This window comes from Amblyomma mixtum, chromosome 6 (assembly GCF_055824585.1).
Source record: "Amblyomma mixtum isolate Tamu chromosome 6, ASM5582458v1, whole genome shotgun sequence".
NCBI classification, from domain to species: domain Eukaryota; kingdom Metazoa; phylum Arthropoda; class Arachnida; order Ixodida; family Ixodidae; genus Amblyomma; species Amblyomma mixtum.
Genome location: NC_143017.1, coordinates 79899819 through 79926606, shown reverse-complemented (window position 1 = coordinate 79926606; position 26788 = coordinate 79899819). Strand labels below are relative to the sequence as shown.

At 46.9% G+C, this 26788-nt stretch overlaps 1 protein-coding gene across 1 annotated transcript; it reads right to left on the bottom strand.

The window, feature by feature from the left end:
- Nucleotides 1–25514, bottom strand: LOC149339493 (membrane metallo-endopeptidase-like 1). Its single transcript, XM_089550488.1, has 7 exons — nt 25209–25514; nt 20356–20868; nt 17061–17219; nt 9580–9810; nt 7154–7479; nt 2493–2844; nt 1–314 (listed from the first exon to the last, which is right to left on the bottom strand). Exons 1-7 carry the CDS (start codon nt 25512–25514, stop codon nt 84–86), a joined length of 2118 nt encoding a protein of 705 aa, XP_089406614.1. The 3' UTR covers nt 1–83.
- Between the last annotated feature and the right edge of the window lie 1274 nt (nt 25515–26788).

The following is a 26788-nucleotide window of genomic DNA, read 5'->3' as shown; positions in this document are numbered from 1 at the left end:
CAGTGTCCAACGGAAGATTCACAGCCGCCCCATCGGTGACTACACAGGCTGCTCCAGCGCGACATGGCCGTCAGCGTCGAGAGCTAGGCGTTGAGGAAGCTGCACTTTTTCGCCGGATGCATGGCCGATCCGCCTCCACATTTGAAGGCAAGCGCGAATGGTGCGAAGTTCCGGGCGACTGTGTTGCATGCTGGCGACCAGGTGCTTCCTCGGCCATCCTCTTCGCACAGTGTGTGGCACATGGTCAAGAAGAAGACCTGCTCTCCCGAGTACTGCTCCATGCCCCTCAGCCGCTCGTCCTTGCCGTCAGCCGCCTGCGCGTGCGAAACATACATTGTTTGCTGTTCGGAATAACACAAAATCGAGCAGTAAAACGCATGCAATGTTGGAATAAGATGCATTTGTGCGCCCACAGAGAGGCGATATTTGGAGCTTGGCACAAGGAAAACGGAAGGCTCAAAGCACCTATCAGCTTCATCAGGCAAGCCTGCCTGCGTTATTTCGTCGCATGAAACCGCAAAAAAAATATTCCGTTCATATTTTTTTTTCTTTAAGCGGCCGCCGGGTTGGCTCAGTGGGTATGGCGCACGGCAGCTGACTCGAAAGATGTGGCTTCGATACCGGCCGCCGCGGTCGAATTTCGATGGAGCCGAAATTCTACAGGGCCGTGTACTGTGCGATACCAGTGCACGTCAGACAACCCCAGGTGGTCGAAATTTCTGGAGCCCTTTACTACGGCGGCCCTCACAGCCTGAGTTGCTTTGGGACATTAAACTCCAATAAACACAAGCAAACCTTTTTGTAGCGCTGGATCCAGTAGTGCTGCTATGCAAAAAAAAAACGCTGCTTTAGGAAACTCTATATGAAAAAAAAGAGCATTTGCTTATAGTAAGTCGTTTTTTCTTTTAAGAAATGGCCCGGAAAAGCTCGAATTATGACAAGTTATTGAACACCCTGACTTGTACTTATATGTGTACTTATATGTTAGCGCTCCAAAAATATTGCCCGTTTTACTCCTCGTATTGTGCAAGAAAATAGAACCCGAAAACGAAACTATATGTCTTTCCCCCAATCTAGCTAACAGCTAACAGGCTAGCTAACAGGAATATCGTAAAATTTTCCGGGAAAAGGACTTCGGGACAAACTCTTGCTCTTTTAGCCCTTCCATGAACTTTGCACCCAACTGTATACACTCTGAGCTGTCAGATTTTTTTTTTTTTTTTGGTGCCCGATGCCATCAGCTATTTATTCGTGTCTGATGAATTTAGAAGCATTCATATTCTAATGTAATTTTAGATTGGCCAGCAAAAAAAAAATGTGAAAGGTTTCAGAACACTTTTGTTGACAGCGCGCGTTTCCACATAATAATATACACAAATATTATAAAATTTTAATTCATGGTTTGTCGCGTTATCGCCTGCAAGGAAAATTAAGTGATTCCATGGACCCTCGACCGCACTTCTACTCTAATCTTGTGAAGCATGCTAGAGTTGTTCAACAATGGTGGCGGTTTCTCCACACAGTTTAGATACTTGCTTGAAATTAACAGTGAATATCTAGCGTTTCAGTGGACAGTAATTAGTTTTATAATTATAATTCTATTATAAACCTTTGTAATTGCAGTCGTTGTAGATACTAGTACTGGCTATAGTGTTTCGTATTTTCTCCGCCTTTTATGACATCACGCCCTTTCGACCAATCGCGAGTTTTTAAACGCCGCCATTTTCTGGGCAACTCCGGGTTTTCGCGTGTTTCGAGTGCGCCATCGGAGCGGCTGCTTACGGAAGGCTTACAGCGTTCGGTTCCTGGCGCCTGTTCGTTGATCTGTTCGTGCCTGCGGAGGTTCGAAACGCAGTAGCGGCAATATTTTTTATTTGTCCAGGTTCGCCAAGGTCAAACTAATTCAAAAGTCTCGTTCATTTCACTCCGTTTCCCGCATCCCGTGACTGACTTCAGAGACTTCACCTCACATCTCCATTTTACAGTTTGAGAAGCCAATAGTGCTTTCACACTAAAAATTACTACACCTTTCCCTTTTTCCCAGCCCCTACTTTGAACTCCCTTCGTGACCCGCCGCTGTGGCTCAGTGTTTAAGGCGCTCGGCTACTGAGGTGAAGTTCCCGGGTTCGAACCCGGCCGCGGCGGCCGTGTTTCGATGGTGACTGAACGCAAAAGGCACCCCTGTGCTGTGCGATGTCAGTGGACGTTAAAGATCCCCAGGCTGTCGAAATTATTCCGGAGACCTTCACTACGGCCCCTCTTTGTTCCTTTCTTCTTTCACTGTCTCCTTTATCCCTTCTCTTACGGCGCGGTTGAAGTGTCCACCGAGATGTGAGACATTTACTGCGCCATTTCCTGTCATCAAAAACCAATTTTTCAAATTTTCAACGTCCTTCGTGAGCATCACAACACTATCGCTGTTGATGTTTTCCTCAGCTTCAGTCACGTGCACAGAAATTTCACCCCGTTTAAACCACTTGAGCCAATTTTACCGTGAGGTAGGCGGCGTGCGCCACTTCCAGCGCCGGCAGGTAAGGAAACAGAGCTTCTCTGTCAGTGTTGGGATCAGGGCAGCTGGCTGCGTTTGCCAGACGCGTCTTGGCCAAAGGCGTGTGGCCTGCGGTGGAGTCCGTGATCTGCGTAACGACATCCAAGCCCTGAAACATGGCCCGCGCGAACAGGAAGCCCAAGCCGCCGAACAGCATGGCCATCGTCCCGCTGCGGTAGTAGAACGGCGTGTCCAGCGCCGCGGTCGACACTTGGATAGCTCTCAGAGCAGGGTTGTACAGGGCAAGAGCCGTTGTGTCCACCCGGTATATCTGGGACACGACTGCACGCATGTGCCTGCGACGCGAGGCGGGTTCAAGCCGAGACATCTTAAGAGAGCGGACTTGTGTAGCAACAAAACGCATTGCAGAAACGTCGGCAACAGGGCGAGGCTACTACAAGATCAGGTAACGGCAGTTGTAGGGGTAGCGTCATTAGCTGGGAGCGGCAAAGCACAGCACAGTAGCAGCAGTAAACGGCGGCACTAAATATCGGCGTCTATATCGGCAACTATAGTCCCTGTTTTCCAGCAGAGGCGAATAACGACCTTATTCAAAGGAAGCCGGAAGTAAGAGTTCTCGTTAATGTGACCACGTCTCAGGGTGTCTTGGCTCATGTGGACGACGGAGTGCGCCCTCTGGGGTCCCGTCCGGAGGAGAAGGGGAGGGGATTGCACACCGGTCGATATCGTTCCTCGGGTTGAAGGGAAGCGTGGGAGTTGTGCCTTCTTTACATACAGGGTCTGTCCTGAAAGTAATGAGACTAGTCGCGGTGTGGCGCGTGCTCGCGCTAGATCGGGAAACCGCTTTTGGGGGAAGGAGCGGGAACCTTCAGCTTCACAATGCGACGAGCTTAGTTGGCTGCGAGCAGTCGAAGCAAGTGGACATCTTCGAGCGTGTACCCATATTTCGTCGCTGCGTCGAGGAATCCATGGAGCGAACGTTGGAACAGCGCTACGCGGTGAAGCTTTGCAATAAACTGGGGATGTCACCTACCGAGTCAATCAACGTGATCAAGACAGCATGTAGGAACGATGCAATGTCCACGTCGTGTGTTCTAACCCTTTCGGCCCTGGATTTTTTACTTCGGCCGTAGATTTTTTTGCTCCGCGTTTTTACAATGCCTAAGGCCCCATAACCACGCAGTAAAAATTTAAAGCTTGTGGTGCGAGTATTAATCGATTTACAGGAATGGTGTCAAAATCGGACATCAGGGCTCAATGGGTGCAAAATGCTAGTGGGACCGTTTTGGTAACCGCAACCGACAAGAAAGAAATTAACAAAAAAATTTATTATTTTGCAGTGTGGAGACCTATAAGGAAGCTTTCTTTACTTTGTAAGGGATAGATAATCTCGTAGTTTCCACAAAAAACTTCGCGCGCTCCTGTATACCTTGCGTTTTGTATCACACCTCCGCGTTCTTGTTCCTGCCAGGTTTTTGTTCCAGCTTGTCTACGTCACGTCAACAGCTCACATGTTCAAAACTTGCGTAGCCTTCCTCGAAGGCGACTGTGGTCAAGATAAAGGCTTTCCTCGAATCTGTAACGCCCTCCTCTATCGAGCTTCACGAAGCACTTCCGTAGCGCCCAGCGCGAAGGTCGGAAAATCTAAGTTCTAAGCTTGCGCGCGGCACACTGCATCTCGCTTGCGCTTGTTTTCAAAACAGCTGTTTGCTATAGAAGAATTCATAAAGTGGAACATAATCTCGTCGTGTCTGTGTCTTGACCGAATGCTGTTCCTTACAGGTGACAGGAAATTCCCTCTCATCCATAGGCTTACGAGTTCAGGATATTTCTCGGCCGGGGAGAAAGCAGAAGCTGGTCATCAGCACACCAAATACGCTTTCTCAAGAAAACGCAGCCAAACACGCTGCATTGATCCGAGCGCCGAGGGCGCACCACACGTGCTGCACGAGCGGCGGAGCGCGAGTTTCAGTGTAAATACCCCGGTCTCTTCTTGCAGCTCAGTGTCGATGCTCACAGCTCACAGGAGGAGGAGAGAGGTAAAAAAAGAAATAAAAGCGCGAGGTCAGACGTGCATTTGTTCTCGCTATTCCTTTGCTCCGGTTGCTATTCGTCGACATCCGCATGGTCATTTCCAGGCTCAATCTGAATATTCACTGTGTATGATAGCGAAAATTTCCATTTTCCAATTCATCAGAAAGCAAATTTTAAGATTTTGTCCATTTTTTGTAATGAACATTCATGTCAGCAGTCCAAAAAGGCCGTTAGTATAGGTGCATCTGCTAAAATACTAGCAGATTCTATTCTACAAAGATGACCTATCATCACTCAATGGCCACCGCTCGCAACCGTTGAGCCCTGATGGTGTCAAAATCGCACATGTCAATAATGTGTTCAAACGCAGCGTCTACGCATTCAGTAATATTTACGACCGGGATATGAGCTTAGATAGGCGTTTCACACAACATATCAAAATCTGAGCGCAGAAGAACAAATGGTTAGTGAGATAAAAATGCACAAGTTTGCTACACCTCGGCTTCTTCACTCCATGCCTCCCATGCTGCTCCTTCTTCTTCCTTACACCGCACAGTTCAATGGTATTCTGTTAACAGCTATGTCGATAGCAGCAGAGATCCCTAAGGAACTATTGTATTAAAAATTAATAGTATTTTCTTCTGTTACTGAGGAGTGAGCGTAATATTTGTGTTGTGGTGTCAATTGACACCGCCAGGGCCGAAAGGGCTAATGGCTCAAGGCATTTAAAAACGGTCGTGACGACGTTCACAACAAGCAGCGGTCCAGACGCCTGTCGATGACGGTTACGGACGGTAACGTTGACTGTGTGGTCCTGAACGTCTTCACGGCCATTTGTAAATGTTTTGTGCCATTGGAACCCTTGCGATCCGGAAATGACATCATTACCACATGCTGTCAAATGTCTCGGTCGGTGATTTATTCAGTTTATTGCAAAGCTTCACCGCGTCGCGCTGTTCCATGGCTTCCTCGACGAAGCGACGAAACAGGGGTACCTATTTGAGCACGTCCACTCGCTTGACCTGCTCGAAGCCAACTGAGGTCTTTGCACTGTGAAGCTGAAGGTTCCCGCTCCTTCCCCCAAAAGCGGTTTCCCGATCTAGAGCATGCACGCGCCACACCGCGACTTGTCTCATTACTTTCAGGACAGACCCTGTAATTCATTACTTTGACTCTCTATCATTGGTATCGAACATCTGTGACATCAGAAGTCAAGACTAGCGAGCAATAGATGTCCCTGACCGAATATCTTGGATGTGGCTGACATATTAATGGCAGAGGAAGAAGAATTAACAGCAAATTCCTAGACTATTTGCGCCTGACCAGGACCAAACAAATCAATAGCTGTTTAATGGTACTCGTTTGCCGCACTAATGAGGGATGTTTATCTCCAGGAATAATATTACCAGGGAATGTGCACACAGTCGAGAGCACCTCTCCTTGAAAATAGCATTCTCATCAGCTGTCTGATGAAAGCGGGGGTTTTCTGACCCGTATCCAGCTATCGTTATGAGAACAAGGGAAGGGGATGAGGGGCTCGTTATAAATATGACAGAAGCCAACAGCCACAGAAACCAAGGGGCACAGGGGATTTTTTTTAAGTTAATTATTTTGTGGTGTTGATCAATTTATAATATTACTGAATATGTTATCGTTTAAACGATAACATAATCAGTAATATTCTAAATTGATCAGCACCACAAAATAAATAACTTTAAAAAAAAATCCCCTGTGCCCCTTGGTTTCTGTGGCTGTTGGCTTCTGTCATATCGTTATGAGTATAATCTTTAGAAAACACTGCAGCTAGGCTGCATATTAAAATACCATTTATGTTTGGCCGCCGCCTATGCAAAAATACTTTCGTCTGTCGCTATCTGCCTAGAAAATCCACCGAACGGCGGCCACTCATGAGCGACTTTATCCACGACGACGCAAAGGAGCTTGATAAATCCGGCCATAGCACAAAACTGCTAGCATAGAAGTTCTCACAAGGGGCCGTTTTCTCAACAGAAAGCTCGGTAGCGGGTTACCACAGATTGCAGGGAGGCACAGTTCACTCATGAGCGGCAGCCTAAGTGCACAAAAATATATTGTTACTGCGGCTTGTAATCCATGTTCCTCACGTTGGGTGTTCTTCATACAAGCAGGTACCTGCTATTTGACGGCATTAGACGCATAATGTACGCATTAAGAGAGATGGGCTTCATTTCTCGAGTAAAAAATCGCAACCTGCGCTTGTGGGCACTAGCTGCTGCTGCGGTATTAACTGCGGCTTTGAATAGTGAATGATGTAGCATAAATAATAGCTGCCTCTTGATACAGGCGACCATAGATTAGAACTAAACATTAACATTAATATTAAGCATTAACAGCGTACTTTAGTGTCCTCTCTTTCTAGTTCCCATGGCTGATGCTGACGTATTCACCTAATTAGCAATTGGCAAGGCATGCATTTTAAATAGTTCAAGCGCGGAGGGACAGCAGTACAAAGGTGCGGTAAATTTCGGCTATTATTCGCAGCACTACCAGAACTATGAGAGGCACAACAAAGAAGGATCCCTTGTGCCAACTAAGTACGTGTGGAGAGAGCCAAATGGGTTTTTTCCTCACAGAGTTCTAAGGGAGTTCTGCAGCTGCTTGCGACTGGACAGCCAGTGCCCGAAGAAGCCCCGGCTGCTGTCCACGGTTTCGCCGTAAACTTGCTGAAGCCCTGCGGCGTTGGTGTGCGTCATGGAAGGCCAGATAACGCCACCTGTGCGTTTCAGCTCCGAGACGAGGGCGTCGCGCACATTGTTCTTTAGGCGCGACACCAGCGCTACCTTCTTCAGGGCCAAGGATTGGATGAGGTCCAGGCTCTTTGTTATGTTTTCCGCCTGGCTGCCGCTCATTGCAGCGTAGTTTACTGCCGCCAGCAGCACGTTGTAGGTGACGGCAATCTGAAAAAAAAAAATGGCGGCCGCAATGCAGTCACCGTCCACATTGGTGCTGATGTGTTAACTGTGATGAAGCCCAGTAGAAAACTGAAGTGGCGACAACCTTTAAAGAATGCCCTCCATCAAATTCGCGTCTCTCCTAGGGCGAAAAACTCGCTTCGGTTTGTTTTTTCTCTTGCGCATGCCCACCCTTTCTAATTGTATAACGAAGACGGCTAGATGTCGCGACCACTGGGCACTTCAAAGCACAAAAAGAAACACCCTACTCGAATGTAATCGATGATTTCGGTCCTCCCGCGCCTTTCGCCCACTGCCGCCTCTTCCGGTTGGAGCATTCCAGGCAAGCTAGACATCACCATAGTCGGCGCGTGGAATGAAAAATAAGTGACTCAAATAAAAGTGTCTTAGTTTAACGCTCTGTGGTTTACCGTTGCTTCATTATTTTTCCATAGCTTTCCATAGCTTTCCATTTTTCCATAGCTTCAATTCTTTAAGGCCAATAGGGTGGGGGGAAGCCGCCTTGTACCCAACATATGACGCATGAAGAGGTCATAGGTTCTTTCTGTAAGCAAGAATGACTACATCTGTACTTTTCAGTCGAAATTGCGTCGGCTGTCGGCAGAGTTAAGTGAAAAAGATTAGTCAGCAGACTTTCGCACCTGTAACCTCCGGACGCTCTTCCTCCTGTCACAAAGTTCCGGATTCTTAATAGTGCTTGTCGTTAACCGCCATGTGAATAAATTCCTTACCCAGAGCAACCAAAACCGAAGGTTAATGCGACCAAAGTACACGCCGTTGCACGGTCGTGCCACTGCTCTGTCAAGGAATGGAATACGTTCAAATGTTTTTTTTTTTTTTTTAATTTAAGACTCCTAACATCGGGGTCGGAAGCAGGAGGCAGAGTGATATTTTATAATTTGGAGGCCATTTTTTTTTACCTCGGTAAAAACTTGTTTGTGGCAAACGATAAATGAAACTTACTCACGTTTTCTAGGACGCACTGAATCTTTTTGACTAAATATTTCGCAGTTGACTCTCACCTGCGGTGTGACCCATGTACCGCAATGTTCCTTTGTCACGCATTAAATAAGCTTAAGCTCTGGTACTTGCCTTATTGGAGAGAACAGGAAAGTTTTCAGCCTTGTAATCAGTGACTAAAACGTAGAAATCTCAGCCTCCTATACTCCATCAGCATGTTTTTAAGCACTGTTCAAGTTACACCCGGCATTGAACAATATCCTCCTGAGATGGCGCATTTCGTTCGTCTACAGTGAATCGAGCACTGCACTTCCTAGTACTGTCCTCTTTCGACAGTGCTATAGTCCTCACGAAATAGGTTGTGTCGTGAACTAAGTTATTCGCCACGTTGTTGCTGGCTTATAGGATAAGCTGTACGCCACTTTTATTTGTCGACACTACGATGTACAACATTCCACTTATCCTTTTGAGCTACCCCCTAAAGGAAAATATAGCGCAGCCAGTGATGACGCAGTCCTGATTTCCTCGTTCGTGGCCCCGCTTTCTACGCCAGTTCTTTCGGTTACACGGGTGTAGTGTGTTCCCAAAAGCTCTCCAAAACAACCCCGCCAGAAGCCAGCATCAAACCGGCAACTATTACCAACACAGAGTTGCTGGCATTTGAACGGCAGCAAGAATTGTTTCCCAAGTAAATCAGCAAAACTAAAAGTGGGTGTTGTCAGCAAGGAATTTAACCAAAGGGGAAACACAGAAATGATACAAAAACAGTGCAAGGGTTTGGAAACAAACAATGTAGTGCAGAAAGGGCCTGAAAGGTTGGAATAAATTTATCCGAAAATCGAATGAAGGCAAAAATAACTGGAAATGCGGAGAATTGTTCCGGGAAGCATCAACCTTTATATCCATACCTATATTCACGTAGGCAGTCAATAAATCGCCAAAACCTTTATGTAAGCTAAGCATAGCCGTCATCATAAATCACGCCACATATGGCGTGCTTATACGAGTGAGTAGCGGTGGGCACAGTTCATTCCTAGCGCGCTACTCTTCGTCTGATTTGCTCGGAGAAACGAACCATTGCAAAATACTATTTTAAGAAACATTCGTTTTCTGCCTCTCAGTTACCTGGAAGGCGCAAGCGACCACCTGGACTGTCCGCCCGAACTCCCCGTATCGTGTCACGAATGCATCGAAGAGGGCGTTGCTCGTAAGGCTGCCGATCTGCTGGGCGAACCACCAGGCTGTGTGGTGCAGTAGGTCCAACGCCGTCTCACGCGACATCAGTCTGTTGATGGCCTCCAGATGCACACGGCTCTTGACGTGCACACCGTCTCCTGGCGCGATGGTGATGGGCCGCTGCGGTAGAAGACACGTAAGCGTAGCACTTTTCCTGTGGTTTCACTGGGAAGACCAGAGTTTTTGACTATTGCGAATAGAATACTTTGCCCGAGTGCACGCGCATAACAGAAAAGCAGCTTCACCTCTTTGAAGAACATATCCAAGTATGTAAAGTGCCTTCAAAAGCCAGCTGCCTCCCTGCCGCACGCAAAGAAGGCGGGAGCATCGACCCGGACAACACGGCAACAACATGACCATGCGTGCTACCTACCGGCATTCATTCGGCAGCGTGCGGCATCGAGTGATATACACCCATTGACAACTTCACCTTACCCTAGCTGTAAATAGGAGTGCGACACATTACAGCTTTTTCAATAAGCTCAAGAGGTATCTTCTCAGACCTTCTAATTTACTCTGTTTTTGTTACTCGTTGTACCCGATTTCTAAAAATAACGCTATTCGACTGTCAGTATTTTTAATCAGGCACGAACTTGTTCAGTCGCTCCCGGGAAACGAACACTGCTGGTCTCACGAGTTCACACAACTGCAATATGACGTATTAGTCGCTCAACTGCTGATTATTATCACAACAGGCCGCTAGTTTCTTACACCAATTTGTGGAATGCTTCACCTCCATCAAATTGTTGAACATTTGTTTGTTTATTAAAGTAACAATCTTAGGAAAGTGAATAACAAAATATTTTAGACTTGATACGGTGTGTAGGCTGGATAAATAAGTTACAGCGACAATGAAAACAGCGAGGAAAGCTTATTTCTAAATATTTAAAATATGGTTCACTGATCACAGTCGATTGAAATTCATCAGAACACTGAACTGAATGTCATCAGAACAAGCACTTGCAGCACGGAATATTTAGGTATAATTGTAAAGAATTCTTTCACATGAGAAAAACAAAGCAGAGGATGAGAAGCAATAATTAAAAGATGCTTGATTTTAAGGCTGAATCTCTAAAGGAGACAACAGGATTATTCTCCAACTGCCGGCATGCTTAAGCCTGCATTGAACCAACGACGGCTTCGGTGGCGTAGAATACCGAAGCATGACCAGTGGGTGTTGGCGCATGCTCGTAAATAAACAACAGGCTATAATTTTTCTTCATGTCCCGTATGCACTTGCATAGAGAAATATTAGGCTGAGAAGAGAAAGAGACAGAGAAACTTTATTGATATAATGTAATTAAGCGGATGGTCCACCCAAATCCGGGAGACCATTGGCGAATACGGCCCTCCAAGCCTGACCGGTCAGCTGGCGCTGAAGGTGGAGCTGAGAGCAAGCTTCGCCTCCCACTGCTCATTGTTGAGTTCGAGCAATGTGAAGCGTTCAGTTTACAGGCAATCCGTACCTTCGCCTATTAGTAGGAGCGCAAGACCGGTTGGGGGGGGGGGGGGGGGGGGGGTCATGAAACAGTTTTAATCATTCTTCCACACGAGCAGTTTTACGAGGATACTGCATGTAAACTGCGAAGGCAAACGTATGGCCAGCTAACATCCGGCCTCTGCCCTGATGGAATGGAATTAAACAGGCGAGAGTTCTGTCCTTGATTGAGCCCAAATTTGGCTTTCTCACTCTATAAATAATTTAACTGCAAGAATAAATGCACTGCTGCCAAGCGGAAAATATCTCAAGGAGTCCATCGGTATTTTGTTTGTTTTTCGCGCACTTCGTTAGAATGGATTTAGTTCTGCTGCGACCATGTTTGTTTATATACTTTTCCTTTGTGTTTATCATGCTGTAAGATGTCGAGAAATAAGCTGTGGTTCTAAAAGCTAATCCACCGGCACCGACTGATAATTACGCTTTACCACTTGTGACGTTTATGCAAGTGGCGATGCGTCTCGATTTCAGCACCAATGTGTCAGTTTTAGTAACTGTTTCAAGAAAATAAAGGAGGAGCCTTCTGTATGAACGCTGTATTTGGCAAGCGCATTAAAATGCGATGCTATAACAATTTAGCTGTAGCCCTGCTCAATGAATGAAGTCTTTCGCATGACAGTGACATTTATTTAAACCCTGTGCTTCCGTCCTGCTAGCCGCAATCTTTTTGGTGTCACACACACGTGGCGCATACACGTCAAGCATTGTCATAATTTTCAAGTCAACCTTGCTGAATTGGTCACACTTGTAAGCCCTGTACATTTCAGTCAAAAAACGCAGTGTTAGTTTCTCTGAAGAGAACCCATCCGACTTGTGGTGCCTAGACTAATAAATGAGTTTCGGCTAATTACGGTGAAGTTGCTATCATTCTACGTGGAGCTCACACTGAATACGCTTACCCCTGAATTAAACATTTATTGCTGGGATTGAATAGTGCGACAAGTGAGCGAACTTTGCTGACGCTCATGTCATTCGGCTGGCATTTTAGTTAAATATGGCATTAAAACCTGCAGCGGCAATCAACCTTGGAAGTCTTGTGCTTCTTAGAAATACAACTCGTCTCGAATGGATGAAGTATAACTGGTGCAAAGCTTACTATCTGATAGTCTTCCATTGTATGTATACTGAAGAATTCGTTTTCGTCAATGATTTACAATGTTTTCCAACCTCCAGCACACAGGAATCTTGTAAGAATGCTAACAGCACCTTAATTCATAAAAAAGGGACGTAAAAGACTTGAAAATTATAGATCGATAAGAAAGATAGCTTTAAAGGGGGTACGGCAAGGAGGCATGATCTCTTCAAGGTTATTTACCGGCTGTTTACAGGAGATATTCATACACCTAGTTTGAGAACAGGCAGAGATAAGAGCTAATAGAGACTACTTTAGCAATCTGAGATTCGTTCATGACTTCTTCAAACCAAGTCACTCTGGGAGTTAAATGTAAACCATGATCAACGGTAAAGCAGAACCGTCGGTATAAAATTTAATATGCAGAATGCTAAAGTAATGTTCAACAGTCACGCAAGGGAACAGCAGTTAGCGATGGCAGGTAGTGACTGCAGATCCGGATCACGAGAGTGAAATAACTTGAAGAATAAGCACGTGGTGAAGCGCATTCGGTAGGTTCTATCAGATCATGAATGCCAGTTTACCAACATCCCTCAAGAGAAAAGTAACGATAGCTGTATCATACCGGGACTCACCTACGGGGCAGAAACGTGGAAGCTATCGAAAAGGCTCAACTTAAATTGGGGACAGGAAAATGGAAAGGAGAATCGTCTGCTGCAGAGTTAGACACGGGGAGAGAATAGAGTCGGTCAGGCAACAAACGGTGTCTAATGACGGTTTGGTTTGGTTTATAGGGTTTAACGTCCCAAAGCGACTGAGGCTATGAGAGACGCCGTAGTGAAGGGCTCCGGAAATTTCGACCACCTGGGGTTCTTTAACGTGCACTGACATCGCACAGTACACGGGCCTCCAGAATTTCTCCTCCAAAGAAATTCTAGCCGCCGCGGCCGGGATCGAACCCGCGTCTTTCGGGTCAGCAGCCGAGCACCATAGCCACTGCGCCACCGCGGCGGCATGGTGTCTAATGAGATCCTCGTTGAAATCAAGTGTGCTTGGGCAGGGTATGTACAGTGCCGATTGTCGATATTCGAGGACAGCTTTCTGTGGTTATGCGGTGGATGCTATAAGAGCGCGCGCCGCCAGCTTAAATACATCTCTCCCTCGTGAGCGCGTGATAACAGCAGCACGCTTGCGAAAGCCTTGCACCTCGCGCTCGTGACTTTCACTGCATAGCCACAGAAAGCTGTTCCCAAGTACATAATGGTCCGATGGGCTCTCCGAACTGCGCGCGCGACGCCTGGCGGCATCCACCGGGTTCGAGATCGCTTGGTCAAAAGCGCCACGAGCATGGATGCTCCGGCCCCGACCGAGATACAGGCCTGCGTGATTTGCGGGTCACAAGTGCCGGCTCTTTGTCACTGGTGGCGACTGAGCCGCGAACGCCCATGACAAAGCAGGCACACATGTTCACGGCGTTATCGCATCCTGCGAGGCCATGGAGCACTGCAGTTAGACTGGCGGCAGCATGAGGTATCTCGGCTCAGCCGAATGCGCTATTTCAATGATAACGGCTCAGCCAATAGTGCTATGTCAGTGATAAAGAGCCGGTGCTCTAGACCCACAAATCACACAGGCCTGTATTTCGATCGGCCGCGAACGCCGCAGTGTCTATGCTCGTGGAGCTATTTTCCAGTGTATCTCGAACCCAGTGACTGTCGCCAGGCGTCGCAGGTGCAGTTCTGAACTCCCTTCAGATCACTCTAGTCAAGTGTGATCGACTCTGTAATGCAAAGGCAAGGTAAGCAGTCGTTATGGGCAACTGACTGGATTCCAAGAGAAGACAAGCGTAGCAGGGGGCGGCAGAAAGTTAGGTGGGCGGATGAGATTAAGAAGTTTGCGATGATAAGGTGGCCGGAGCTGGCACAGCAGAGGGTTATTTGGAGAGATAGAGACCATGCGCCTGCAGTGGGCGTAGTCAGGCTGATGATGACGAACCTTTATACATCAATTACAATTTCTTAGTTGAGTTTGTCTTATTCATATGAGGACGAAAGCATGGAAGGGCAGCGGCTCTGCGATTTCCCGAGCGAACGGATGTTCGAACGTCGGCTGCAAAGAAAGGTCGCTGAATCTTTATAATTTTGTAAGCTTCCTTCCGAATACTCATGTTAGTCGTTAGAACAAGTGTTCTGCTCCAATCTGATACAACAGTAATCCGAAAGGACATTTATTTCAATTATTCTTAGCCTATAGTGTCCAGCCAAAGGCAAGCTCCACTGAGAGCGTCGCTCGAGTTTTTCCACTGCGCGCCTAAAAACTGCTGTCGTCAGCCAATTTGGCAACGAGAAACGCGAGACCACATTCCGAAAGATTGAAAGCGCGTGTTTGGCTGATATCAGTCTTTTCCTGGACGCCCTCGATGTAGCCCGATTAGCTGATGCACGTCACCTGTAGCTTTGAAAGAGCGCGGAAACTCTTCCCTATAAATAGCTCAGGCTGGTGTCGTCGAAAACCAATACTAGTGCGCCAAAACATTAATTCTCCTTACATTTTGCTGTGTTACAGCGCTGCAGCCGAAACGGCTAACTCCAGCACAAGTTGCCTATAGGGCTTAGAGTTAGAGCTAGCACGTGTACGGCAGTCTTCAGCATCGGCGCAGCCTCCTGGGCGAGAATGCAGCTTGCAGAAAAGGTAACCTATGGCGGTGAAGGGCAACTGACTGGATTCCAAGGGAAGGCAAGCGTAGTGGGGGCCGGGAAAACGTCAGGTTGGCGGAGGAGACTAAGAAGTTTGCGGAGATAAGGTGGCCGCAGCTGGCACAGCACATGATAAGCTGTATAGATATTAGAGAGGAATTTGCCTTGCAGTGGGCGTAGTTCGGATGATGATGATGACGATGATCTAGAATGGATCACTCATCACGCATCGAACGAGTCCGAGCATTTTGGTGGGACCATCACGGACTCGTCCGTGATGGTCCCACCATGCGACTAAGCCGATTTGATCACAATCACTGTCTGCAACAAGGAACGCCTTGTCAATCCTTGTCAGTCAAAGCGAGTCCGCTAGGAAGATCCCCGTAGACGTTGTACCTCTAAGCAATGGAGGCACAGAAATCAAATACGCGTATACATGATATGCGAACAGGTAGACATACCAGAAATTAAGAAAATTGTGTGCCAGCAACAACGCCTTCACTGTTTTCGCCTCTTCGGTGAAAGCTAGGGTGGTCAAATACCGCCATCAGCTTTTCAGGCGACCCGGCTCTATAGAACGAGACGACTGCTTAGTTGTATGTGCCGCAACCTAAAGCACAAGCGACATTACTGCCCCCCAAAAAAGGTGTGCGGAAGATGTAGAAAGACGCATTAAGACAGAAAAGAAGAATGACTGCGATCGATAGTGTTAACGCTGCCCTGTCGACGGGAGCCTGATGACATAGAAAGAATGTCCAAAAAAACACAGCAAAGTTGCTTTGGAAGCATCGTGCATATCGTGAGAAATGAACACAAACCTGAAGACGTACTATCGCAGACAAAAGTGGTATACTCCACGCGGCGGGAGCCGAATCAACGAAAAACTGCGTTGCAACGCCATCTACAGGCGGCATATGGGATCGAGACAGCCAATGCGTGACCTTTATTCTCAGCAGGCATGTCGCTTGGCTCAGATCAATGTTTCGGGCTCTAGCTCGCCAAAATGCCGCAGTTTTCCGTTGCTCTGGCTCCCGCCGCGTGGAGTATACCACTTTTGTCCCCCATAGTACATTCGTGCGATGATTTCGTGTTCCCCAACACAGACCCGGACGATACACTCACGAGCCTACGGAACTTGACTTGCAGTGCCAGCTGCAGTTGGCAACGCCAAAGAATCAATATACGGATCCAGAAAGATGTTCAAGAACAAGGTCTCACATAATCCTCTATCCTTTACCCCTACCCTATCCAGTGCACATGAAGCCTCCTTTTCTTAGCTCCTCAGCTGATTAATTTATTCATTCATATGAAGTATTTAATGAGTACACCTGCTGCGATGCGTTTTAAAGCACTACCGACAAGAAACCTACGGATGAAGCCCTTAACTTTCTTCCAGATTAAAAACTGCGAGCAGATTTTGAACGGGTCCATATAAATTGTGGCAGACTGAAAAACTAGGCAGCGTGGGTGCATGCCCGCAGAGAAGTCCTGCGGAGTTTTTAGTGTTTTTGCGACGTTACTATGAGAACTAGTCCTTATTTTATATAGGTTTATGGGGTTTAGCGTCCCGAAGCGACCAAGACTATAAGGGACACCGTAGTGGAGGGCTCCTGACAATTCCGACCACCTGGAATTATTAAACTTGCACTGACATCACACAGCTCACGGGCCTCTAGCATTTCGCCTACACGGAAATGCGACCGCCGCGGCCGGGATTTAACCCGCGATTTTCAGGTCGGCAGCCGAGCACCATAACCGCTGAGCCACCGAGGCAGCATGCTCTTCATTTTCAGCGCTTTCTTTTTAATGCGAGATTTTGATTGAGAGATATATCAAATTTTTATTTCTTCGTTCTTTAATAAGTGCTACACTATAGTCCCAGGGCCCAGTGGGGCATTAGTATCTAAAGGAGAGGTGTACAAGTCAGCAGGCACTGTTATTGACGGCAACTGTTACTAATGGCGGCATAAGTGATTGGAAATCACGGCTCCAAAATATTTTTCGCATAATAGCAATTCTTTCTGTCCTAACAACAAAATTATGTTTTCAAAAGCGGAACTAAAACATTGAAAGAAAGAAAGAGCAGGAAAGTGCTAGTCTTCACCCCTCCTTGGAGGGTGCCGTCGAAGGCCTTGAGCAAGGCCGCTGCCCAGTCCGCCCCCGTCAACTTCGGCAGGAACTCTTTCAGGTCGACCAACCTTCCGTGCACGGCCGTCCAGTCCTTGGCGAAGACACCTTCAAACAGGGCGGTGAACACTCGGGCCTGTGTAGCCAGCAAATTAGAAATCCGTTGAAGTCGTCGGGTGCGTACTATTCCACAAAACATAGCACAGCTCCTGCGATAAAAGGGCTACACGGAATTACAGAAACAATAAATGACATACGAATCCGCCTCGTAAATCCTATGACGTGCATCCTGCAAGACCTTCACAGACATTGCTCTCATATTCAACTATCTCTGCGCCATAGTTCTCATGCGGCGTTTTTGATAACTGGTGACATTTCACTCGAATTTCTTACAAGAGGAGAACGAATGGCAACAGACGTTGATGCCAGGCGGAAGTAAAGAGGAACACTAATAATCGCGTGGTGGGGTTTACCCATTATAGATACAGCAAAACGGCCCCTCTTTTCCCTTTTTATTCTGGTCTTCCTTGTCTTATCTGGTAATCTTTAACACACCACTGGCATAATCCCCAACCAAAGTTAAATCCCTTGTAAGGCAAGGCAAACAACTCGCCTCATTATCTCCGCTTACCCTATTCCAACACAGAGCGCCTTTGAAGAGAACAGTCATGGCTTACTCTACTTAGCTTTCGAGGCAATTTATGGGCTGAGTTTTAGATTCATTAATAATTTCTAGTAGATTTTATCGCTTATTTACTTTGTTTTTGAGCAAATCATTACGATGTTTTTACGCCTTGTTCGTGAAAACAAAGGGCACTACTGATTTTCTCCTCCTCCTCAGTCACGAGACAGCTATTTTTGTCCAGTTTTATGACACTTTTTGCACGTCCAAATGATGAAAATAATCTTTTAAAAATGTAGCAACTGAAAAACAAAAAAGGAAGTTTGGAGCTTGTTGGTACCAAGTTCGGTACTCTGGGACTTAATGCGTGTGACAGTGCAGGAAGCAGCTCTGGTTCGGAAGACAACTGAGGATATGGAATTACATCAATCTGAATTTCCAGGTGCAATGTGCGTTTTAGCACTTCTTTAACTTCAGCTTGACATCGTCAGGATAGTGGCCAGTGATGATATGCCATAGCTTATCGAGTGGTAGTAAAATACACTTCGCCCTCTATCTTGTAATCACCTGCCATTCGCTTCGCGCGTCTTCTGGAGACCTCCTCGAAGCGCGTGCATTTGCTTGTATCGGCACTTTATTTTGCTCTTAAGTTCAACAGATGTCGACTCTTTCTTGAGAACCATCACATCTCTATGTGAATATTGTAGCATGCCCTGTTCAGGAAGAGCGTGAAAACGCGAACAGTTCATTTCTTGCTGCGCACAGTGATTCGGCAGTTCCGTCCATTGCAATCAGACAGGTGAACTCCGCTCATGTGCTTATTTTATCTGGCTACAGTTTCGGGTCGTGTGACTTCTGTTTTCTTTTCATCCTTTAACCACCCTCGTCACTTACCCTCTGGCTTAGTGTCACAGGCAGTTGACAACATCATGACTGACTTGTCTCTGCTTTTCACTCGAGAGAGCTAGTGGTCTCTCCGTACTCTGAAGTGTGATTCCTACTCATAAATGATCTTCGCCTGAAGCGCTTCGAGACAAACTCGTGATGAGGAGACCTTGTTTGAAACCAAAAACCAGGTCACAGAAATGTTTCTGTCAGTTAATAGAATCCTGCTGATCACTGTCGCAATTGTCATCACAGTTGCGGATTTTGGTGCAATTGTGATCCGACCTGTCGATTTCATCCTCTCATTCATTTGACCATTGAGCGTCGTTAACAGATTGCAAATGAGTTATTACTTATCACAAATCGACGTAATTCGTCATCGGCCAAATGCTTCACTTAATTTTACAAAAAGACAGCTGGGTCCCGAAGTACCCAGCTCGGTACGTTCAATTTAAAGCTTTGTCAGAAACAATGTTTCTACGAAAAGTATTTGAAACTTGCACCAGCATGAGTTTATAATTTTGCTGCTCCTAAATTGCACCAAAGCACCGCAGCGTAAATTAAGTATAACAATATCCAGCATGCAGACGAAAACGTGTGCACAAGGTGAACATAGCCATCTATAACTGCACACGCTGTTAACACACTAAAACTGAAAGCGCCAACTAGCACTCAGAGCTAACAATGGGGTCTACCGTTTAGGGCTAGGCGCAGGTCTCAATGCTAGAAGTTCATTTTAAGAGAAGCTGTGGGCCTTGAAACGAAATTACACAGTTGGTGCTCAAGGAGCAAGGAGGTTATGGTTCGGATCTATCGTGTATAATTAGCGAGTTGACGGGCTAGTTGGCTTTGTATGGCGAATATAAAGAGCAAGACACAAGACAAGGGACAGAAAAAGGAAGACACACAGCGCCCGGGTGCGTCTTCCTGTCCCTTGTCTTGTCTCTTGCTCTGTACATTCGCCATGTGTATACTTGACCTAGATCTACTCACCTATTACTTCCTCACCAACAGTTAAATGTTGCACCTTCTCTGGCTCCTAACGCTAGTTTGCCGTATGAAAACTTGAGCTCATCCACGTAGGATATCCTCGAGGTCATCGCCACGAACACGTCCACACACCATATGCCTTGTCCTTGTTCCACTATTCTTCATCCTTTATGTTGCTGTTGATGGCACAAGGCATGAGAGTCGATGATCTCAAGACCGAGGGGCCTCGCCATCTGTACTGGAGCCAGTCTGTTATTCCGTACAAAAGAAAACTAGCTCAACGTGCGGTTGCTATGACTGATTGCGGTGTGTACATGGAGCTCGCGCTAAATCACGGGGGAAGACGACCAGCAGATTTCCGCATACGCCGGCACTTCTTCCGCCATCTCTTGGACCTCAATCAAAACGCAAAACACACATAAGAACAAAAGCACGGCTCATACTCACATATTGCCATCCACCCAAGCGCAGTCATACGGCCAGTAAAAGACAAACGCTAAGCCTACCATCTACTTGCTGGACGTCCTGGCTAGTTTAGTTGGTAGAACGACTGCCCCGGACAGGCGCTGGCCCTGGGCTAGATCCGCTTACCAGGAAGAACTTTTGTTCTACGAAGTTTCTATGATCAGCTGCACAGCTTTCCTCTGTACCCGCATGGCTGCGATTTGGTGGATTCTAATGAGTAATTACTCCCTTATTCCCACACTAATAATGTGTCGTTTCATACAAGCTCTGCTTCAGAACGGACAGTAGAGCCACCGATTCAGTTTCTCACCTCCACGAGGATGCTGTCCTCCCGGAGGAACTTAAGGTATTCCGCCGTGACAGTGGTGCCGTTGTCGTACAGTGTGTGCACGAAGGCTTCCACGTACTGGCGGTAGAGTTCGCGCGAGGAGGACGTAATCATGTGAAGCCGGCGATAGGCCAAGACTAGTGGCTCGGGCGAGAGCACGCAGAGGGGAGCGTTGTCGCTGCTACCGAACGGGAGCAGCTCCAAGCGGAACCACAGTGGAACCAGCCACTTGCCCGAGAGGACCGCGAGGTTTTCTATTAGGCGCGCGTAGGTGGGAGCGGCGCCGTACTGCTTCGGAGACAGGAAGGCGAGCTCGCCACTCTTCAAAGCGTCCTTGAAGGCTTGGACGCCAGCTTCGTCGCTTTTGGGTCTATCGACCAGACAGAGCATCATGAACTGCCGCGCTCGGTTGTAAACGTGTCCGCCACCTGAAGCGCCGTCCATGTACGTCATGCCACGGAGAGTGGCCAGCGACTGGATCCAGTCCATCGTCACCTGCGACGCGGTGTGAACATTGTTTACAGGTAGTATTGCAGAGTACTTGAGAAAGCAAACAAAACCGCCAACAAAGACAAACACAGCGGCGGAACGACGCGGGACAAGCGCTTCTCCCGCGTGGGCAACGCGTCTTAAATTAGCACAGCCGCACCTTTCACGCTTGTGCCTACTAATCACGCTTTCATGCCGGGTGTCTGAAATTAGGCTCTTCGGATTTTTAAAAAGTACCAAGAGCAGTACACAAGTCATTTGTAGTAAATGACTCACACGGTCAGGCGAACACAGAGAAATAGTAGCTGTAACCTTTGTAATTCAGTAAAATTACTAATAATTGTTTATTGATCGCAGTTAGCGTGCAATTGTGTATAGAAAAATTAGAGTCAGTACCCTTCAAAGATTGTTTTATTTTGTACAATTTTAGCAAATCACCTATGTCCCGAGACCTGCACGTCCTAAATTTCAGCCCTAACCGCCTAATATGCATGCGAGACCACGGCACTTGGCATGAGGCTCCTCCCTTTTTGTGTGACGCAGATTTTACGGATGGCACTCCGCTTGAACATAATCTGGAGTTGTGGCGACCATGATAACTTTTCGTACTTGGCTAGCGAAAATGAATCACTGCTTCGGCGGCGTGGGGCGAGCGCTATTTCTTCAAGCAATTGCTTCTAGAGTGGATTAAAAGACGTGGTTCCACTTTATACTTCGCATGTTGTCAAACGCAACGATACCATACCGCTGGTCAAGAGCGAAAATTTATAACCGTCGCCTGCAACTTCGCATTCTTGTCGGGCGAAGCCCCATACGAAACAGCTGGGTCCGATGTGGGAGGCATTTAATGCCGACGGCCGAGACCTTACGTCAGTAACTGGTTTGGTTGGTTTATGGGGTTTAACGTCTCAAAGCAACTCAGACTATGAGGGACGCCGTAGTGAAGAGCTCCGGAAATTTCGACCACCTGGGGTTCTTTAACGTGCACTGACATCGCACAGTACACGGTCCACTATAATTTTGCCTCCATCGAAATTCGACCGCCGCGGCCGGGATGGAGCCCGCGTCTTTCGAGTCAGCAGCCGAGCACCACAACCACTGAGCCACCGCGGCGGCTTTACGTCAGTAATTGGACGAGTAGGGCTGAAAACTGAGGCGTGCACATCTCCGGACACAGGTGTGTTACAAAAATTGTAAAGAGAATAAGTTTTGGAATGCCACTCTCTTCAAGTTTTCAATATAAATATGCATGCTAACTGACGTGGATAAAAAGTTACTGAATAAATTTTAGTTATTAACATGAGAGCAATATATGGCTGGGTCGCGTCACAAAAAGTCTCCGCAATTTTGCCCTCATGATTACGTCGTTGTCTGAAGATAACTGCGTAAAAGTGTGATTGTGACAGATAGTGTGTGATCAAGTGTTGCTGCGGGAAATACTTGGTTGATGAGGTGTAATTAGGTAGTTAAACAAGAAAAAACGCCAAAAAATACACTTAGACGTCAAAATATCCATGGACGTTGATATAGTACGTGGACGTCAGAGCAGCATAGTATGTGGACGTTTTGCTTTCGCACTGGTACAATGCGGGTCCCCGCAGTGGTCTGAAAAGAGAATTAAACATAAAAGGAACAAAACAAAATTAAAAATTGCTGAAATTTAAAAACAACAAAATATCAAAAAACGAATGACAAAAAAAATGGATGAAGAAAAGATTGGTTTGGTTTTATGGGGTTTAACGTCCCAAAGCAACTAAGTCTATGAAAGACGCCGTAGTGGTGGGCTCCAGAAATTTCGACCACCTGGGGTTCTTTAACGTGCACTGACATCGCACAGTACACGGGCCTCTAGAATTTCTCCTCCAAAGAAATTCAACCGCTGCGGCCGGGATCGAACCCGCGTCTTTCGGGTCAGCAGCCGAGCACCATAACCACTGAGCCACCGCGACGGGCTCTCGCGTTTCTGGTCTTAAGCAGACAAGTGCAATCCTGTATTTTACAGTTTGCGTTGACAGTTTTTCTAATATTTGTGTCCACCTGGCCGAATAACCCATTAAGAGAATCGACTGTGTGTACTGCTCTTCGTATCATTTTCCCTCCTTAAAATCTAATTTTTAACACCCTGTATAATCTACGCTTCCCGTTTTTTTTAGCGCAAGAGGCACAGCGACTGAAAGGAAGTATTGAACGCTACGTTTACAAACAAATACCAAGTACGCTTGTTTCTAAACATAGCTTATTCACACGGCTCTTTCCTTGTTGGCGTTGCATAACCCTTTTCGCAGCGCCGCCCCTCCTCCTCCGCTCTAAGAGTGTTAAGCAAACAAGGGAAGGGGATGAGGGGCTCGTTATAAATATGACAGAAGCCAACAGCCACAGAAACCAAGGGGCACAGGGGAATTTTTTTTTCCCCTGTGCCCCTTGGTTTCTGTGGCTGTTGGCTCTAAGAGTGTGTTCGTCATATTTTCCCTTTTTGGTTTCTTTATTGGATGTTTCTATTGCACTGATCTGTGCACCTTGTTTGAATTATTCGTTGCGGCGACTTGGGTTTTTCCGCGTTGAACTTACACTGATACCGCTAAAACATTACCACGTTCAGGAATTGCCGGATAAGTGTTGTATTTGGCATTCGAGGGAAAGGGCAAGAAATTAATTTATGCTTTGAGAAAATGCAACGGGAAGGAAACAAACTAGACGCAGCATTACTATTCGCTCTGTAGACTTTGTGACAGGGACTGTGGCAAGCAGTAGGTCAACTGCACACAAAGTTATTTCCCTCTGGTGCAAAGTAAGGAGTGCAAACATTATAAGAGAACCCAAGTCGCCGCTATGAATAATTCAAACAAGGTGCACAGATCAGTGCAATAGAAACATCCAGTAAACAAACGAAAACGGGAAAGTACGACGAACACACTCTTAAAGCGGCGGAGGGGCGGCGCTGCGAGGAGGGTTATGCAATACCAACGAGGAAAGAGCCTATTCACACTCCATCCTTTCTCAAAATCAGCTTAGGAATTCGATAAGACTAAAAGAGGGAAAGGGCAGATTTCATGCAGTATTTGGAGCCAGTTGACTTACATGTCCATTATGCACGCGGCCTAGTTTGGCCCGTTACGCCTCAGACGAAGTAACGTTAATTTCAGTCCAATCAAAGATACGAAGCAAAACTTTGTCTTCATAAATTATGACTAATCCTCATTTTTGACTGTCGACTTTGAAGAAGCCAACGTTCGTTCTGCAGAACCGACAAATGGATCCTGCCGTGATGATAGATCCAGTGTTGAAGTTGTCGGCCACCATCGAATGTATAAAAGGTGAAAACAGGACAATAGTCGCATAGTGCCGGAGAGCCGACAGGCGTTAGCAGAGTATTCTTGCATTTTCTCTCATTTCTTTACGTGAAATAACAATGCTTCTTGGTGGATGTCGTGCTGCCAAAACGTTTTTTTTTTTCAATGACAGCTCGATCGTTTCGTTTTCTTCATGGTCGTGCACCTTAACACAACTTACACCAAATCAGGCAACCGCGATAGGCTCTGTGCAAGCCGCTAGAGAAATTGTTGGAATTGCATCTTAATATCACACAGAGCGCAAATTTCTTCTCACGCGTGAAACATGCGAACACTTCACTGTCGGCAAAGGCTAATTTAAATTGCCCGCCCTCTCAATAATGCTGCCCATTATCTCAAAGATGACGGTGCGCTGTCGTGCCGCAGCCTAGACATCTGCACTGGAATCAACCGCGCACACTCTTAGACAGCCTCCTATTCTCCGCCTCATATTACACTCCTCCAATTCTCTCTCCTTTCTTACCCACTCTTTTTTTCATTGCACACTGCACCTCCCAGGCGCCCATTCAAGCTCGCACAATTATTCAGCCTCTCTTTCCTTCTACCGTCATGCTTCTCCTCTATAAGTGGCACAAAATAATACTTTGTGCTAAAAGTCTCTACCCGACAGCAGAAAAATAACTTTAAAAAAACGATTACATTTTTTGCTAATGAGTAACAAAATCTCGTATAATTATCGTGGAAACGGCCACAAAAGCTCACTGTGTGCTAAGAGTGAATAGAAGGCTAAATTACAACCTACAGTGTGGCCAGAACTTGATCCTTAGTACACTGTCGGCAGGCGTTACGGCTCGGTCATCCTCAACGTAGCTCAACATTCATTTCAATGTACCAGCTTCTCCAATTACAGCAGTATGTTTTCACACAGTCCAAGCTTGACTATCTTCAATTTGTTTCTAAATTACGAAGTGAAATAGCTAATACAAAAGTCGAACGCTTCTTCAAAGAGACACAGGTGATTACTTTTGGCCGCAGTGCTTTGCGCCATTTAGTTACCTGTCCCGTGAGGGTGTTAGATATACCCGGGAGCTTTTGTATCCACGCAGAGCACACGAAGAGGCTAAAGTCGTTGCAGGGGTCCACGTAGCGGGTCCTGTTCATGCCCAGAACGACCGTGTGCATGGTGCAGTCAGGAGTGGTGCACACGCTGGCAATGGAGGTTTCGTTGGTTCCGTTGTCCTTCCCGTCTCGACCGAAGAACATCCACGGCACAGCCAACAAAACGAGCGCGGTGACCACAAGGGCGGCCAAGGCGCCCGAGAGGATGATTCGAGCCGCGTTCCCCTCATCGGATGTTGCCATCAGGAGCCCGACTTTCTGACGCAGCTGCAGAAAAGAAAGTATTCAACTTAAGGTGTTACTATTTCAGCCGGTGGCTAGCATTACGCCAACCGCCGTAAAAAAACTATAGTAGTGACCGTGTAGAGTAGTGACATACATTAGTCCAAGGCAACCATGATGAACGCCTCTACAAAATGGATACGATACAATTTCAGCAGCGCGAACACAGTTAGGAAAAGACAGAAGGCGGACAAGACAGCGCTGAACTATCAACTTTGAAATAAAGTTGATAGTTCAGCGCTCTGTCCTGTCCGCCTTCTGTATTTTCCTAACCGTGTTCGCGCTGCTGAAATCGTATGGATTCCCACCAACTAGCCCGCCAGATTGTGTTACACAAAATGGAGCACTTTACAGCAACACTTATTCACCGCTGCTGTATACCGCTGCTGTAGCGTCACGTGGTCAGCTGCAGCGCCTCTGATGTGGAGCATCCACCGCCGCGGCCGACCGCGCGAGCCGGCAGCCCATCTCTCCTCTGCTGTGACGTCATGTTGTCACGTGGTGTCATGTGGTCACGCTAAAGGTGAATGGTAGCTCCACCGCCGCGCTCGACGGGCTGTAGTGTAGCTCTAGTAATATGCTTCGCATAAAAATTTATTGTGAGGAGGTCAACCATAGCAAGTCATGGAAATTTATAGGAACATGAGGAGACTGCGTGCTCCATCTGCTACAAAAATACAATCAGCCTGTCTACTGAGGCAGCGCGGAAATAATTTTTTTTTCCGCAAATCTGCATTCCGCACACGTTTGTCCATGACTGTACAACCTGTTGCTTCAGGTTTAGGTTGGTTGGTTTATGGGTTTTAACGTCCCAAAGCGACTCAGGCTATGAGAGACGCCGTAGTGAAGGGCTCCAGAAATTTCGACCACCTGGGGTTCTTTAACGTGCACTGACATGGGCCTCTAGAATTACCCCTCCATTGAAATTCGACCGCCGCGGCCGGGATCGAGCCCGTGTCTTTCGGGTCTGCAGCCGAGCACCATAACCACTGAGCCACCACGACGGCGTCACTTCAGGTTTAGGATTAGGTTTATTGGGGTTTAACGTCCCAAAGCTACTCAGGCTATGAGGGACGCCGTTGTGAAAGGCTCAGGAAATTTCGACTACTATAACCTCTTGAACTATGCCACGTAGTGTACTTTGGTTTTATAACAATATCTAAGAACATAGACAATAGTGTGCACACTCTAATGGTGTCTTCGACTGGTCGCTCCCACGATCCGGTTCGGATTTG